This window comes from Fringilla coelebs (assembly GCF_963513975.1).
Source record: "Fringilla coelebs genome assembly, contig: SCAFFOLD_49, whole genome shotgun sequence".
Taxonomy (NCBI): Eukaryota; Metazoa; Chordata; class Aves; order Passeriformes; family Fringillidae; genus Fringilla; species Fringilla coelebs.
The window spans coordinates 990,172-1,004,502 of NW_028167265.1; the positions used below are offsets into that span (position 1 = coordinate 990,172).

The following is a 14,331-nucleotide window of genomic DNA, read 5'->3' on the forward strand; positions in this document are numbered from 1 at the left end:
CTGCACACACAGCTGTTCCAAAATGTCTCCAGACATCAAACTTTTCCTGTCTCTGACACCCCACCCTGTGCTATGGCCTGATCCCCACTGCCCTGGGAAAGGGGGAGGCTCCGGAACCTCCAAAAGGCCTTTGTGACATCCTGGTGTGGGGAACAGGGCAGAGGGGGGGTTTGGGACAGGGAACAAGCGAATCCAGAGCCTCCTGAAGGCCACTTTGGCCATCAGAGCAAGGAAGGTCCAGGGCCCTGGCAGGTTCCTCAGGTGGAGGAAACGAGCTAGGGGAAATGTCTGGGGGTTGCTCCTTGTTGTGCCTTTCCCTGGAAATCGTTCCTTTTGTGACAATTTGGACTCAACCTTGTTGCTGTTGCTGTTGGTTTTATTCTCGCTTGTTGCTCTTTCAGGAAATTGTTCTTCTCTCACCCCTTTGGGATCTTTGTGCCCAAAGAGGGAGGGGCAGTTTTTTGTAGTAGCACACACACAAGTGGGTGCCCATGGGTGTGGACCCCCAGTGCCCCCCAGTTCCCGCCAGTGTCACAGCACATTCCCGTAGAATTCACCGGGTTCCCGCGGTCGCCCCTGGGGTCCCCGCAGCTCCGCGTAGGTCACCTGGGGATCCTGGAGGGTGGTGGCACGGGGGGACACTGCGAGAGACACGGCCTGTGGGATCTGGGTGGGGTGACACACGTGGGTGACATGTCCCTCTGTTTGTGTCCCCCCCGTACTCACCCCCGGCCCTCTTGGTTTTCATGACACGGCCGTACAGCACCTCCCCCTCCTCTGGTGGGGCTGGGGTATCCGGGGGGGCCCTGAGGGAATAAATGGGATGTGGGGAGAGAACGGGAGGTCTTGGGGGTTGGGGTAAAACGAGGGGATTGTGGTTTGAGCCCCCCACTGACCTTTCCTGGTGCTTCACAGCAGCTGCAGAGGAAAGAGGGGAGAGGTGACTGTGGGGTCCCAGGGCCCTGACCCCTCTCAGGATTCCTGAACTCCCACAGAACCCTCAATTTCCCACAAGACCCCCAAGCATCCCTGAAACCCCCCAGAATTCAGGAACCTCCCCAGTGCCTCAACCAGCTCAGTCTGAAGAACCCAAAGCCCACCAGGGACAGAGACCCCCCAAACACCTCCAGAGCCCCTGAAACAACACCCAACATCACTGCAGGACCCTCCAGCACTTCCCCAACCCCTACAGGGTCAGAGTTCTGGGGGCCTCTACGGCTCCCTGGGATGCCTGTCCCCCCATTGTCACACACTCACACGGTGCCACCAGTGCCAGGCCACAATGACATCCACAAGCAAGAGCAGGAACAAAAGGGCCCCACCGACCCCTGCGACCACTGCAAGACAACAGAGGGGGACACATCAGGGTCACCCATCACCCCAGGGGTCCTACACTCCCTGGTGACCCTGTGTGACCCCACCTGTGACCCAGGGTGAGCCAGGTGTCACCTCCAGTGTCAGCTCAGGGCTGAGTGCTCGGAACACACGGTGCCCGTCCTGTCCCAGCTGGTTGGTGGCCACGCACTGGTAGGTGCCCGAATGTCCCACATCGATGTCCCCAAGCTCCAGGAGGGGACCCCGGGCCACCTCCTGCCCATTGTGCAGCCAGGTGAAGGTGACAGGGGCTGAGCCCACCTGCACTGAGCAGCGCAGGGTCACGTTGTCACCTACACGCACCTGGTGTGACAGGGGACTGGGGGTGATGGTGGCATTGGCCACGGGCACTGCGGGGACACAGACGGGGATGACACAGGGCGAGGTGCGATGGGGGTGCCGTGGGTGGGGTCACCCCAGTCCGAGGGTCCCGCTCACCCAGCACGGTGACATTCAGGGGGTCACTCTCAGCCACCCTGTCCCCGTCGCTGACCCGGCACCGGTACTTGCTGCTGTCAAGGTCCCCGGTGTGGTGCAGCTCCAGGCGAGGGCCGGTGCCCAGCAGTGCCCCCAAGCCCTCCCGGTGCCAGGAGAAGGACAGGGGACCTGTCCCCGCGGCCACCGTGAAGCTCAGCACCAGGCTGTCCCCGAGTGCCACCTGTCCCCCAGGGGGCTGCACTGACAGGGACACCCCCGAGGGTGGGACCCCTGCAGGGGGACACAGGAGGGATTGGGGATCCAGGAAGGGCAGGGGGACACTGGAGGGGAAAGAGGAGGATTGGAGGGGAGCAGAGCGTATCTCAGTGAGCAGAAGGGGACCCTGGGAGGCATGGTGGGACCTGGGGACAATGGCAAGACCCCGTGGAAAGGGGCAGAGACCCAGGCAGGGATGGGGAACCACGAGGGAGGCTGAGGAGACGCAGGGAATGATTTGGGGTTTAGAGATGGGCCCAGGGAGGATGCAGGGACAGAAGGCAGACCAGAGGGTGGAGCAGGGACCTTGGAAGGGGTGGGGAAAGCAGGGAGGGCTGGGGAGGACAAAGAGAGGGATGAGGGATCTGCAGGGGGAACTGGGCAGTCATGGGGGAAACCAAGAGGGACTTGGGCAATTCTGGGTGATCCCGGGAGGAGTAAAGGGAGGGATGAAGGATTCAGGCAGTGGTGGTGAAACCCTCAGAGGATGTCGGGTTTTCCTATCCCCATCCCTGCACTCACTGTGCACTGTCACTGTCACCCGCTTCGGTTCTCTCCAGTGTGATGCCACCCACCCCTTGCAGTGGTAGCGGCCGCTGTGTTGCAGCCTCAGAGGGGACAGGGACAGCTCGGTCCCATCATGGGGCCCCTTCAGAGGCTTCTCCTCATGGTAGAAGCACACATCTGTGAGCTGTTTGTTGTCCCTGCTCCGGCAGCTCAGTGTCACCGTGTCCGCCTCCAGCAGTGCCCGTGCTGGCACCTGCAGCACCAGCCAGTCTGGGGGACAGAGGGGTCCTATCACAGCAGGGCCATCAGGAGGGCCATGATGGCACCAGGAGGCACCAGGGGCCACCCAATGTGAGAGAGAAGTCACCATGCACAGGGATGCTCTGGGATGTCCCCAGAGCAGGGGACGGGCTCTGGTCACACCTGGTCATGACCCATGGAGTGGAGCCCACCCAGAGCCCTTGGCGTCCCTGCAGGTGCCAGGCTGGGGACATCCAAATCCCCCTCACCATTTAAGACTGTCACCGGGAGGCTGCGCCTGGTTCCAGGTCTGTCACACTTGTAGGTGCCACTCTCGGTGACAGTGAAGTGATCGCTTCTCTGCTGGCAACAGCGCCGCCCGTCCCTGTACCAGGTGGTGGCACCGGCGGTCCCCGAGCCCTGGCAGGTCAGTGTCACCTGGTCCCACAGCACCGCCGGCGTCCAGGGGGGCTGCACAAGGAGCTGGGTGGTCTGGGCACTTGCGGGTGACAGGGAACACCAGCCTGCCAGGGCCAGAGCAGGGCTCGGGACAGCACGGTGGGGCCATGGCATCCCCCGAGGACTCACCAGTGAGGCCGAGGGTCTGGGCTGGAAGGGAAAAGGGACAGGGCTGGGTGGGGGTCGCACCGTGGGGACAGCACCAGACAGGGTACAGGGTGTGGTGGCTGTCCCCAACTGTCCCCATGGGGAGAGCAGTTCTTGTAGGAATATGCATGGGGGTGATTCCCAAAAGATTTGAAGAGCCATGGGGACATGTCTGTGCCACAGCCACCCATGCACCACATCCCTGTGGCACAAACACCTTGGGAACAGGGACACCGAGGCCACCCTGGGCTGAGGCAGAACATGGGGACACTGTGGACACCCCAGGAATGAGGACACCACGGATACAGCCCATGCTGGCCCAGGTCACCCCCACCAGCTCATGATCCCATCCGCATGATCCCATCTCCATGGCCACATCCTCACCGTTCTTGTCCCCTTCTGTCCCTGCATCCCAGTTCCCTTGTCCCTGTCCTCAGAGCTACCTGAGCCCAAAGGTGCCAGTCCCCACATTCCTGTCCCCACAGCCCCATCCCCAAATTCCTGCTCCCTGTTCCTGTCCCTAAAGCCACTCCACATCCCCAGTCCCACCAAGGTCCACTGTGGCTAACAGGGACTGGCACTGCTGGCCTTGGGGACCTCAGGGCACCCCAAAGCCCCTTTTGCCCTCTCCCCTCCCCATCCCCAGGGTGTCAGGCCCATGCCCAGAGCACTCACCCCACAGGAGCAGCGCCACCTTCCCGGCCATCCCGGTGTCCCCAGCCATGTGGACTGGCTGTCACTGGCTGCTGTGGCCACCGCTCCCCTGGCTGGCGGCTCTTCGGATGAAGGGGAAGGAAGCGAGGTCACATCCGTCCCCATGTGTGGGTGGCCCTTGGTGGGGGCAGGGTGGCCACAAGCTGGGGACAGCATGGGGACAAGGCTGGGTGGGACAAGGTGGGATGTGTGGTTCAAAGGTGGGGGGGGTTCAGTGAGTTTGGGGAGCCTGGGATGGGTGTTCAGGGAAATGGGGGGTCCCAGGGATTGGGTCCATGGAAAATGGGGTTCTGAAGAAGGGGAGTCTTTGGGAATCGCGGGGCCCATGGGAATGGGGGTGCCCAGCGTTTGCTTGTGGCTAACACAGAGTGTGGAATCTCCCTGAGTGTCCAACAGCTCCATGGGATTGTTCCCTGCCTGCTGGGTGGCAACCCAGCCCTAATAAAGCTTTTTCTTGGGTCACATTTAGGAACTCTTCCCATTTTTCTCATTCCCACCCTGAAATTTGATTGACTTCCCACAGAGGAAGGGGAGAAGCTCTGTCCATCCTTGGGACAGTGCACAGGAATCTGTGGAAATGTCCTTGTGCTCCTCAGGGTCTGCTTCCCTGGTAAATCCAACCCAGCCTGCCCTGAATTCCCCTGCCTGGGCACTCCCTGCTCCTGCTGGGACACCCCTGTTCCCCAGCCCGACATGTGCTCAATATTTCCACACTTTTCCCTCTCTTCTGCTGTGCACATCCTGAGACCAAACATTCTTTCTTGGAGGTTCCAGAAGGTTGCAGGTTTTGTTCAAGAAGGAGGGTCCAGGCCAGGTTGTGGAGCAGATTGCTGTTGTATTTGCAGGAGTTTTGTGGTTTTCTCAGTCCCCTGGGCAAAGGGACAAAATGATCAATTCCTGCATTTCCACACTGGTTCCCTCACAGCTGCCCCTGCAGGGGCTGTTTCCAGCCAGCCCTTCTCTGAAAACCATCAAAGGCCCTCACAGAGCCACTGCTTGGGCTCCCTTTGGGGTTTGTGCTTCTTGCAGGGCTGAGCAAACCACAGGCAGGCCTTTTCCCCCCCACAGAATTCTCACCTCTGCAGCAGCTCTAAAGCTGCCAGAATCAAAGGCAAGGGGTCAGGGGGGACCCTGAGGTGCTGGCTGCCACCTGGGGCTGGGCAGAGCAGGGCTGGGCAATGGCCATCCCTGTGCAGTGGGGCTGGACCATGCCTGGGCCCCACCTTTGGGTGGCTGATGGCTTCAAGGAGCAGGAGTTTGGGAGCGCCTTCCTGCCCGGGGCTCCATTCCCCAGCTGCTCTTGCCAGCTCAGATCCTGCAGGGAACGAGCAAGAATGGAGAAGTCTGGTCCCCCCTGGGGCTGCCATGGCCCAGGACAGGACCCCCTTGTCCAGCATGTGTCACCCCTGGGACAGCATCCCCCCAGGACAGGAGCCCCCCTGATGTGCCCACCCAGGACAGAACCTGCCCCCCTCGTGTGACCAAGGTGTCAAATGGCCTCTTCCTTCTTCTATAGGAGAGAGAAAGTGAAAGTGTTGGGGAGGGAAAGTGGACATCCCCATCGCCCACAGCCTCCCCAGCCCTCCCTGCAGACCCCTCACCTCTGCTTCCCCCACCCTGGGCTTCCCCAACCCCTTCCCTGCTCCGGTGCCCCCCAGGATCATCAAAGCACGAACTGGGGGGTTGTGAAATTGAGGGGTGAAATGATGGAAATGTAAAAGAAGAGAGGGAAAAGACATTGGGGGTGTGGGGACACAGACCCAGAGACCCTCAGAATCTGTCTGGGGTGACCCCCAGGCCACCGGCAGCTGATGGGGGCTGTGCTGGGCTCTGGGTCTCCCCAAAATCTGAGGCACTGTGGGAAGGAGCTGATACCCACGGGCTCACCCAGCCCCTGCCCATCCCTGCCACACTCATTTCCCTGGGAACCAAAACATGGGACCCCCATTCCTGATGTCACCCTCGCTCTGTAACCCCCATCCCAGTATTGACATTCCCCAGGATCTCCATGGCCCAGCACCCCATTCCCAAGGAACACTCTCCTGTTCATTCCATCCCCTGCAATCCTCCTATCCCCAGAACCTTGGTTCTCCCAGGAACACCCATACCCCCTGCATCTCATCCTTAGCAGGAGGACCACATTCCGTGACCCCAAATCCTTGGAGCCCACATTCCCCTGCGACTCCCAACCCTCAGTCCCCCTCAGCCCTTGGGAACCCCATTCCCATGGCCCCATCTCAGGTGATTCCCCCTCCTCAGCACCCCCATTCCCAGAGACCCCATCATTGGGACCCCCAATTCCCCTTGACACCCATCCCTGGCTCCCCAAACCCCTGAGGCCCCCACTCCTGGGTACCCGTATGACACCGTGTCCCACCCAGCCTTGTCCCCATCCTGTCCCCACCCAGCCCACAGCCTGTGGCCACCCTGCCCCCACCAAGTGCCAGCTACGCAAGATGGGCGAGACCTGACCTCGCTTCCTTCCCCTTTGGCCAAAGAGCCACCAGCGAGGGGACAGCCACCCCCTGCAGCCAGTGACAGCCAGTCCACATGGTTGGGGACACCGGGATGGCCGGGAAGGTGGCACTGCTCCTGTGGGGTGAGTGCCCCGGGCACGGGCCTGACAGCCCGGGAATGTGGAGGGGGCACAGGGAGGCTGCGGGGTCCCCTGAGCTCCCCATGGCCAGCAGGGCATGGAGCCCAGTGTGACCAGAGTTGTGTGGTGGCCATGGGGACAGGAACAGGGGGAGAGGAATGTGGGAACTGGGATGTGGGGACAAGGACTGGGGGATGGAATGTGGGGACAAGGATGTGGCAGAAGGAACCTTGGGGCTGGGGCAGCTGTCTGGACAGGGACAGGGACACAGGGATGCAGGGACAGGGACAAGCGGACAGGCCCTATGTTGATGGGGCATGAGGACAGGTGCCAACAGAATGGGATCATGGGTACAGGGCCATGGGGATGTGGCTGTGAGGCTGTCAGGGATGACCTGTGCCAGCAGAGTGTCCCCATGCTTGAGGACGGGTTGGCTGCTGTGTCCCTGTCTATGAGACATCTGTGCCACACCAGTGCCCCCACAGAGACAGTTAGGGACAATCCCGACACCCCGTGTCCCCGTGCTGCTTTCCCTGTAGTGCCACCCCCACCCAGCCCTGTCCCTTCTCCCTTCCAGCCCAGACCCTCGGCCTTGCTGGTGAGTCCTCGGGGGATGCCATGGCCCCACCCTGCTGTCTCCAGCCCCACGCTGGCCCTGGCAGGCTGGTGTTCCCTGTCACCCGCAGGTGCCCAGACCACCCAGCTCCTCGTGGAACCCCCCTGGACGCCGCCGGTGCTGTGGGACCAGGTGACACTGACCTGCCAGGGCTCGGGGACCGCCAGTGCCATCATCTGGTACAAGGACAGGCAGATCTGGGTGCAGAAGGGACCTGACCACTTCCCTGTCACCGAGAGTGGCACCTACACGTGTTACAGACCTGACACTGGGCTCAGCCCCTCCGTGAGAGCCTTAAATGGTGAGGGGATTTTGGGTGTCCCCAGCCTGGCACCTGCCCGGATCCCAAGGGCTCTGGGTGGGCTCCACTCCATGGGTCACCTCCTGGTGTGACCAGAGCCTGTCCCCTGCTCTGGGGACATCCAAGAGCATTCAACTGCAAGGAGATTTCTCTCTCACAATGGGTGGCCCCTGGTGTCTCCTGGCGCCATCATGACCCTCCTGACGCCCCTGGTGTGACAGGACCCTTCTGTCCCCCAGACCTGCTGGTGCTGCAGGTGCCAGCACGGGCACTGCTGGAGGGGGACACAGTGATACTGCGCTGCCGGGGCAGAGATAACAAACGGCTCACGGACGTGTACTTCTACCGTGAAGAGAAGCAGCTGAGTGGGCCCCATGGTGGGACCGAGCTCTCCATGTCCCCCCTGAAGCTGAGCCACAGTGGCAAATACACCTGCAAGGGCTGGATGGCGTCACATTGGAGTGAGTCGAAGCCGGTGACAGTGACAGTGCACAGTGAGTGCAGGGATGGAGACAGGGAAGCCCAACATCCCCCAAGGCTTTCCCCACCATTGCCTGAATCCTTCATCCCTCCCTTTACTCCTCCCTGGCTCACCCAGATATGCCCAAGTCCCTCTTGGTTTCCCCCATGACTGCCCAGTTCCCCCTGCAGATCCCTCATCCCTCTCTTTGTCCTCCCCAGCCCTCCCTGGATTCCCCACCCCTTCCAAGGTCCCTGCTCCACCCTCTGGTCTGCCTTCCATCCCTGGGTCCTCCCTGGGCCCATCTCTAAACCCCAAATCATTCCCTGAGTCTCCTCAGCCTCTCGTCTGGCTCTCCATCCCTGCCTGGGTCTCTGCCCCTTTCCACGGGGTCTTGCCATTGTCCCCAGGTCCCACCATGCCTCCCAGGGTCCCCTCCTGCTCACTGGGATCCTCTCTGCTCCCCTCCAGTCCCTCCCTTTCCACTTCCATGTCCATCTGCCCCTTCCTGTGTCCCCAGTCCCACCTGGGTCCCCAATTTCTCCTGTTTCCCCCTGCAGGGGTCCCACTCTCAGGGGTGTCCCTGTCAGTGCAGCCCCCTGGGGGACAGGTGGCACTCAGGGACAGCCTGGTGCTGAGCTGCGCGGTCGCCACGGGGACAGGTCCTCTGTCCTTCTCCTGGTACCGGGAGGGCTCGGGGGAAATGCTGGGCACCAGCCCCCGCCTGGAGCTGCACCACGTTGGGGACAATGACAGCGGCCAGTACCGGTGCCGGGTCAGCGACGGGGACAGCGTGGCTGAGAGTGACCCACTGAATGTCACCGTGCTGGGTGAGCGGGACCCTCGGACTGGGGTGACCCCACCCATGGCACCCCCATCCCACCTCGCCCTGTGTCATCCCCGTCTGTGTCCCCACAGTGCCCGTGGCCAATGCCACCATCACCCCCGGTCCCCTGTCACACCCGGTGCGCGCAGGTGACAACGTGACCCTGCACTGCTCGGTGCAGGTGGGCTCAGCCCCTGTCACCTTCAGCTGGCTGCACAACGAGCAGGAGGTGGCCCGGGGTCCCCTCCTGGAGCTCAGGGACATCGATGTGGGACATTCGGGCACCTACCAGTGCATGGCCACCAACCAGCTGGGACAGGACGGGCTCCGTGTGTTCCGGGCACTCAGCCCTGAGCTGGCCCTGGAGGTGATGCTGCAGGGGCACTGCAACAAAGGTGGGGTCACACGGGGTCACCAGGGAGTTCAGGACTCCTGGGGTGATGGCTAGCCCTGATGTGTCCCCCTCTGTGTCTTGCAGTGGCCACAGGGGTCGGTGTTGCCCTTTTGTTCCTGCTCGCGCTCCTGGCTGTCTTTGTGGCCTGGCACTGGTGGCACCGCCTGGGTGGGTGAATGGGGGGATGGGCATCTTGGAGAGGGATGGGAAGGCCCCCAGAGAAGGGGGGCCATAGGGCAGCACCCACAGCCCTTGGCTTGGAGGGGCTGAGCCCCCAGTGACCATGGCTCAGAGCCCAGGCTAGGGTTTGGGGGTTGTGCAGGGATGTTGGGGGTTCTATCAGGGGTCCCCCTCCCTGCCAGGCTCAGAGTTCTTGGGGCTCAGGGTGTTGGTGTGAGTAGGGTGGGTCAGGGATATGGAGGAGGGGGCACCAGGGATACTGGGGAGGGCATCAGGGATATGGGGGGGGGTTGGGCGGGGCTGTGGAGAATTGTGTGTCTGGTGGTGGTTCAGCATTCCCAAGGGTGGATGGGGGCCCCTGGATCTCCAAAGTCACCCCTCCAGTTTTCCTTTGCAGATGCCAGGAAGCACCAGGAAAGGTGAGTGCAGGTTCCAGCCATGATACACCTTTTACCGAACGCCCCAGCACCTCCCATCCCCCTCCACGCACCCCCTCATTCCCACAGGGCCCCCCCAGACCCCCTGGCACCCCCGGTGGAGGATCCTCAGGCGACGTACATGGAGCTGCAAAGGCAACCGTGGGAACCCAGTGACATCTATGAGAGCCTACACCCAAAGTTGTGACGCTCTGGGAAGCGGGAGGCACTGGGTGACACTGGTGGTGCTCCCTCCATGGCTCCTGTGGTCGCTCATCCTTCCAAGGGAGGTGGTCATGGGTCAGGGGGAGGCTACACAGGGCACCCAGTGCTCCTCATTTCATCTCCCAGTACCCCTAAGGGTTCCCCCTTCCCTTCCCTCGCACCTGCAGGGGCTCCCCAGCCCCATCCAAGTGCCCAAGAACCCTCAGTGACTGCCTCATTCTCTCCCCACACTGCTGGCAGGACACCCAGGGCTTCCCCATTCCCCCTCCCACTACCCCTGTCCCATCCCGCTGTAAAAGGGGGAGTCGGGGAGGATTCTTCCTGAAAGGTTTCTCGGATTAAAATGAAGGACAAATGGGGCAATGTTATATCTGAGAAGTGTTTATTGACGAAGTAGGGTAAGTGTTTGTACCGAAGGGGGAGAGAAGGGAGTAGAAAGGGAACAGGATAGAGAGAGAAGCAGAGGACAGGGGCAGAGTTACCACAAGAAGCCCGGGCGCTCTGTGGGCATCAGCTCAGCAGATGGAGTGTGTGTGCTGCGAGCCAGGGCGAGCCCACATGGCTTTTCTGCTTGGCTGTGTGTGATCTCCAAGGACGGCACCTTCGTGTCTCTGGCACCGGTGAGCAATGGCTGTGGGCCAGTGCTGTGGCACTGGTGGCTCTGGGCTGGCTGCTCTGGGCTGGTGCTGTGGCACTGGTGGCTCTGGGCTGGCTGCTACGTGCCGCTGCTATGGCACTGATGGCTCTGGGCTGGCTGCCATGGGCTGGTGCTGCGGTGGGCAGGTGCAGCTGGCTCGGTACTGTGGGCAGCACGGGAAACGCAGCAGAGGAAGGGGGTGGGTGCAGGCAGCATCGGCTGTCGGTGAAGCAATGAAGGAGTCCAGGATGAGCAGGAATGAGCTGCCCTATGGAAGCAGGGAAGCAGGGAGGAACGGGTGTGGACAGGGAAGAAGAACCACCAGGAGGAAAAGGAGAGGGCGGGGAGCATCGGTGATATTTTTGTCCAACTTCCAGGAGGAATGATGCATCTACCGCCATTTTTTCAGAAGGCTAATTAATTACTTTATTGTACTATATTAGTCTATATTATATTTCATTACACCTAAACTGAATCTGCCAAGCACTCCACTGAACAGAATCTCATGACTGTCACCGACAGTCCTGACACAAACACACCTGGATTCAATTGGTCAGGGAATCAAAACACCCTCATCAGAATCCAATCATCAATTCCCTTCAGTTAAACAATCGTACACAAGGCATTCCACTTGTGAACGACACAGCAGCAGTAAATGAGATAAGAACTGTTTGGATCATTTTTTACTTCTCTCACTGCTTCTCCCACGTCCAGAGAATGTGAATCCCACAGGGAAGGAGGGCCAAGCTGACCCTCCGAGTGAGCCCATGATCCCTCCAAGGAACTCAAAGTCAAGTGCTCCTCTTGGGTCACAGTGAGCTGATTTTATTTGTAAAGGCTCCTCCCACAGCCCGATTTTCATGGGCGTTTTTTCACACACATTTTTCTCGGGCATCTGTCCCACCAGCCAGCGTGGCTCACTCACAGCCCCATCATGGAAGCTTTCTCTCCCCTGATCATCTGTTTCATGAAGCCTGACCGGGGACAGGGTTCCCAGCACATGTACAACCCACAGAGCCATTTTTCACCTCATGTGTAGCATATGTTGAGACATAAATCCAAATCAGGTTTGTTCCTCTGAACCCCCATGTGCTTAGTGCCTCTGCAATCCCCCTCCCAGTGCTCCCAGTAAGGTGGCTTACTGTTGCCCATCCCAGTTCCAAGGGGGCACAGGACCCGGTTCCATGCTCCTGGGACAAAAATGCAGCTCTTTGGTTAAACTGGCAGAAATGGTGTTTCTTTGTTGAGCTCTGTCAAGGAAGCTGAACAAGGTGGGAGCCTCCCTTGGAATGGAAAATACGACCCTAACCCTTCTCTCTGAACTATTATAACTTTGAAATTACAGGGCTTTTAGGCAAAGATGTAGGAACAGGAATAACAGTTCTTTACTGGTGTGCATTGTGAGAAACAAGTTAATGGAAGTTGACTTTCGCTGGATATTATATGAATTGATATTACATTAATGATTCTATTGTTGATTAAATATCGTGATGTTAGTGTTGGGACAGTGATATCTATTGTGGAGTGGCTGATGTTGTTGGGGTGGCCACCCAAGGGTGGGGCCCAGGCATGGCCCAGCCCCACTGCACAGGGATGGCCATTGCCCAGCCCTGCTCTGCCCAGCCCCAGGTGGCAGCCAGCACCTCAGGGTCCCCCCTGCCCCCTTGCCTTTGATTCTGGCAGCTTTAGAGCTGCTGCAGAGGTGAGAATTCTGTGGGGGGGAAAAAGGCCTGCCTGTGGTTTGCTCAGCTCTTCAAGAAGCACAAACCCCAAAGAGAGCCCAAGCAGTGGCTCTGGGAGGGCCTTTGATGGTTTTCAGAGCAGGGCTGGCTGGAAACCCCCCTGCAGGGGCAGCTGTGAAGGAACCAATCCAGAAATGCAGGAATTGATCATTTTGTCCCTTTGCCCAGGGGACTGAGAAAACCACAAAACTCCTGCAAAGACAGCAACAATCTGCTCAACAACCGACCTGACCTGGACCCTCCTTCTTGAAAAAAATCTGCAGCCCTTTGGAACCTCCAAGAAAGAATGTTTGGTCTCAGGATGTGCACAGCAGAAGAGAGGGAAAAGTGTGGAAATATTGAGCACACGTGGGACTGGGGAACTGGGGTGTCACAGCAGGAGCAGGGAGTGCCCAGGCAGGGGAATTCAGGGCAGGCTGCGTTGGATTTACCAGGGAAGCAGACCCTGAGGAGCACAACGACATTTCCACAGATTCCTGTGCACTGTCCCAAGGATGGACAGAGTTTCTCCTCTTTTTCCATGGGAAGTCAATCAAGATTCACGTTGGGAATGAGAAAAATGGGAAGAGTTCCTAAATGTGGCCCAAGAAAAGGCTTCCTTAGGGCTGGGTTGGTGCCCAGCAGGCAGGGAACAATCCCATGGAGATGTTGGACACTCAGGGAGATTCCACACTCTGTGTTAGCCACAAGCAAACGCTGGGCACCCCCATTCCCATGGGCTCCCACTCCCAGTGACTCCCATTCTTCAGGACCCCCATTTCCCATGGACCCAATCCCTGGGACCCCCCATTTCCCTGGACACCCATCCCGGGCTCCCCAAACTCACTGAATCCCCCCACCTTTGAACCACACCTCCCACCGTGTCCCACCGAGCCTTGTCCCCATGCTGTCCCCTGTTTATGGCCACCCTGCCCCCATCAAGGGCCACCCACACATGGGGACAAGACCTGACCTCGCTTCCTTCCCCTTCATCCGAAGAGCCACCAGCCAGGGGAGCGGTGGCCACAGCAGCCAGTGACAGCCAGTCCACATGGCTGGGGACACCGGGATGGCCGGGAAGGTGGCGCTGCTCCTGTGGGGTGAGTGCCCTGGGCACGGGCCTGACACCCCAGGGATGGGGAGGGGAGGGAGCACAGGGGGGCTGTGGGGTGCCCTAAGGTCCCCAAGGCCAGCAGTGCCAGTCCCTGTTACCCACAGTGGACCCTGGTGGGACTGGGGATGTGGAGTGGCTTTGGGGACAGGAACAGGGGGCAGGAATTTGGGGATGGGGCAGCGGGGACAGGAATGTGGGGACTGGCACCTTTGGGCTCAGGTAGCTCTGGGGATAGGGACAAGGGACCTGGGATGCAGGGACAGAAGGGGACAAGAACGATGAGGATGTGGCCATGGGGATGGGATCATGGGGATGGCACCATGAGCTGGTGGGGGTGACCTGGGCCAGCCTGGGCTGTGTCCGTGGTGTCCTCGTGCCCAGGCTGTCCACAGTGTCCCCATGTTCTGCCTCAGCCCAGGGTGGCCTCGGTGTCCCTGTTCCCACGGTGTCTGTGCCACAGGGATGTGCTGCACAGGTGGCTGTGACACTGACCTGTCCCCTGAAGTCTCCAAATCTTTTAGGGACCACCCCCCCCACAGTTTCCCACAAGAACTACTGTTCCCATGGGGACAATTAGGGACAGTCCCCACACCCCTTGCCCTAGGTGCCACTGTCCCTGCAGTGCCACCCCCACCCAGCCCTGTCCCTTCTCTTTTCCAGCCCAGACCCTTGGCCTCGCTGATGAGTTCTCGTGGGATGCCATGGCCCCAC

At 60.1% G+C, this 14,331-nt stretch overlaps 1 protein-coding gene and 1 long non-coding RNA gene across 3 annotated transcripts; one reads left to right on the top strand and one right to left on the bottom strand.

The window, feature by feature from the left end:
* Positions 1–800: 800 nt before the first annotated feature.
* Positions 801–1,516, bottom strand: LOC311166083. The gene is made up of 3 exons (XR_014616981.1): positions 1,422–1,516; positions 1,258–1,337; positions 801–918 (listed from the first exon to the last, which is right to left on the bottom strand). It is a non-coding gene; the product is annotated as an uncharacterized lncRNA (long non-coding RNA).
* Positions 1,517–6,627: 5,111 nt separating this feature from the next.
* LOC311166081 (Fc receptor-like protein 2) lies at positions 6,628–10,368 on the top strand. Of its 2 annotated transcripts, XM_084227559.1 has the most exons (9): positions 6,628–6,733; positions 7,308–7,328; positions 7,417–7,647; positions 7,887–8,141; positions 8,668–8,937; positions 9,026–9,328; positions 9,412–9,495; positions 9,905–9,926; positions 10,014–10,368. In XM_084227559.1, the coding sequence occupies exons 1-9, from the start codon at positions 6,685–6,687 to the stop codon at positions 10,129–10,131; spliced, it is 1,353 nt and encodes a 450-aa protein (XP_084083685.1). In that variant the 5' UTR covers positions 6,628–6,684; the 3' UTR covers positions 10,132–10,368. The 2 variants fall into 2 exon arrangements, with proteins under 2 accessions (XP_084083685.1, XP_084083686.1); XM_084227560.1 differs by lacking the exon at positions 7,308–7,328 and having other exon boundaries at positions 6,646–6,733.
* The last annotated feature ends 3,963 nt before the right edge of the window (positions 10,369–14,331 follow it).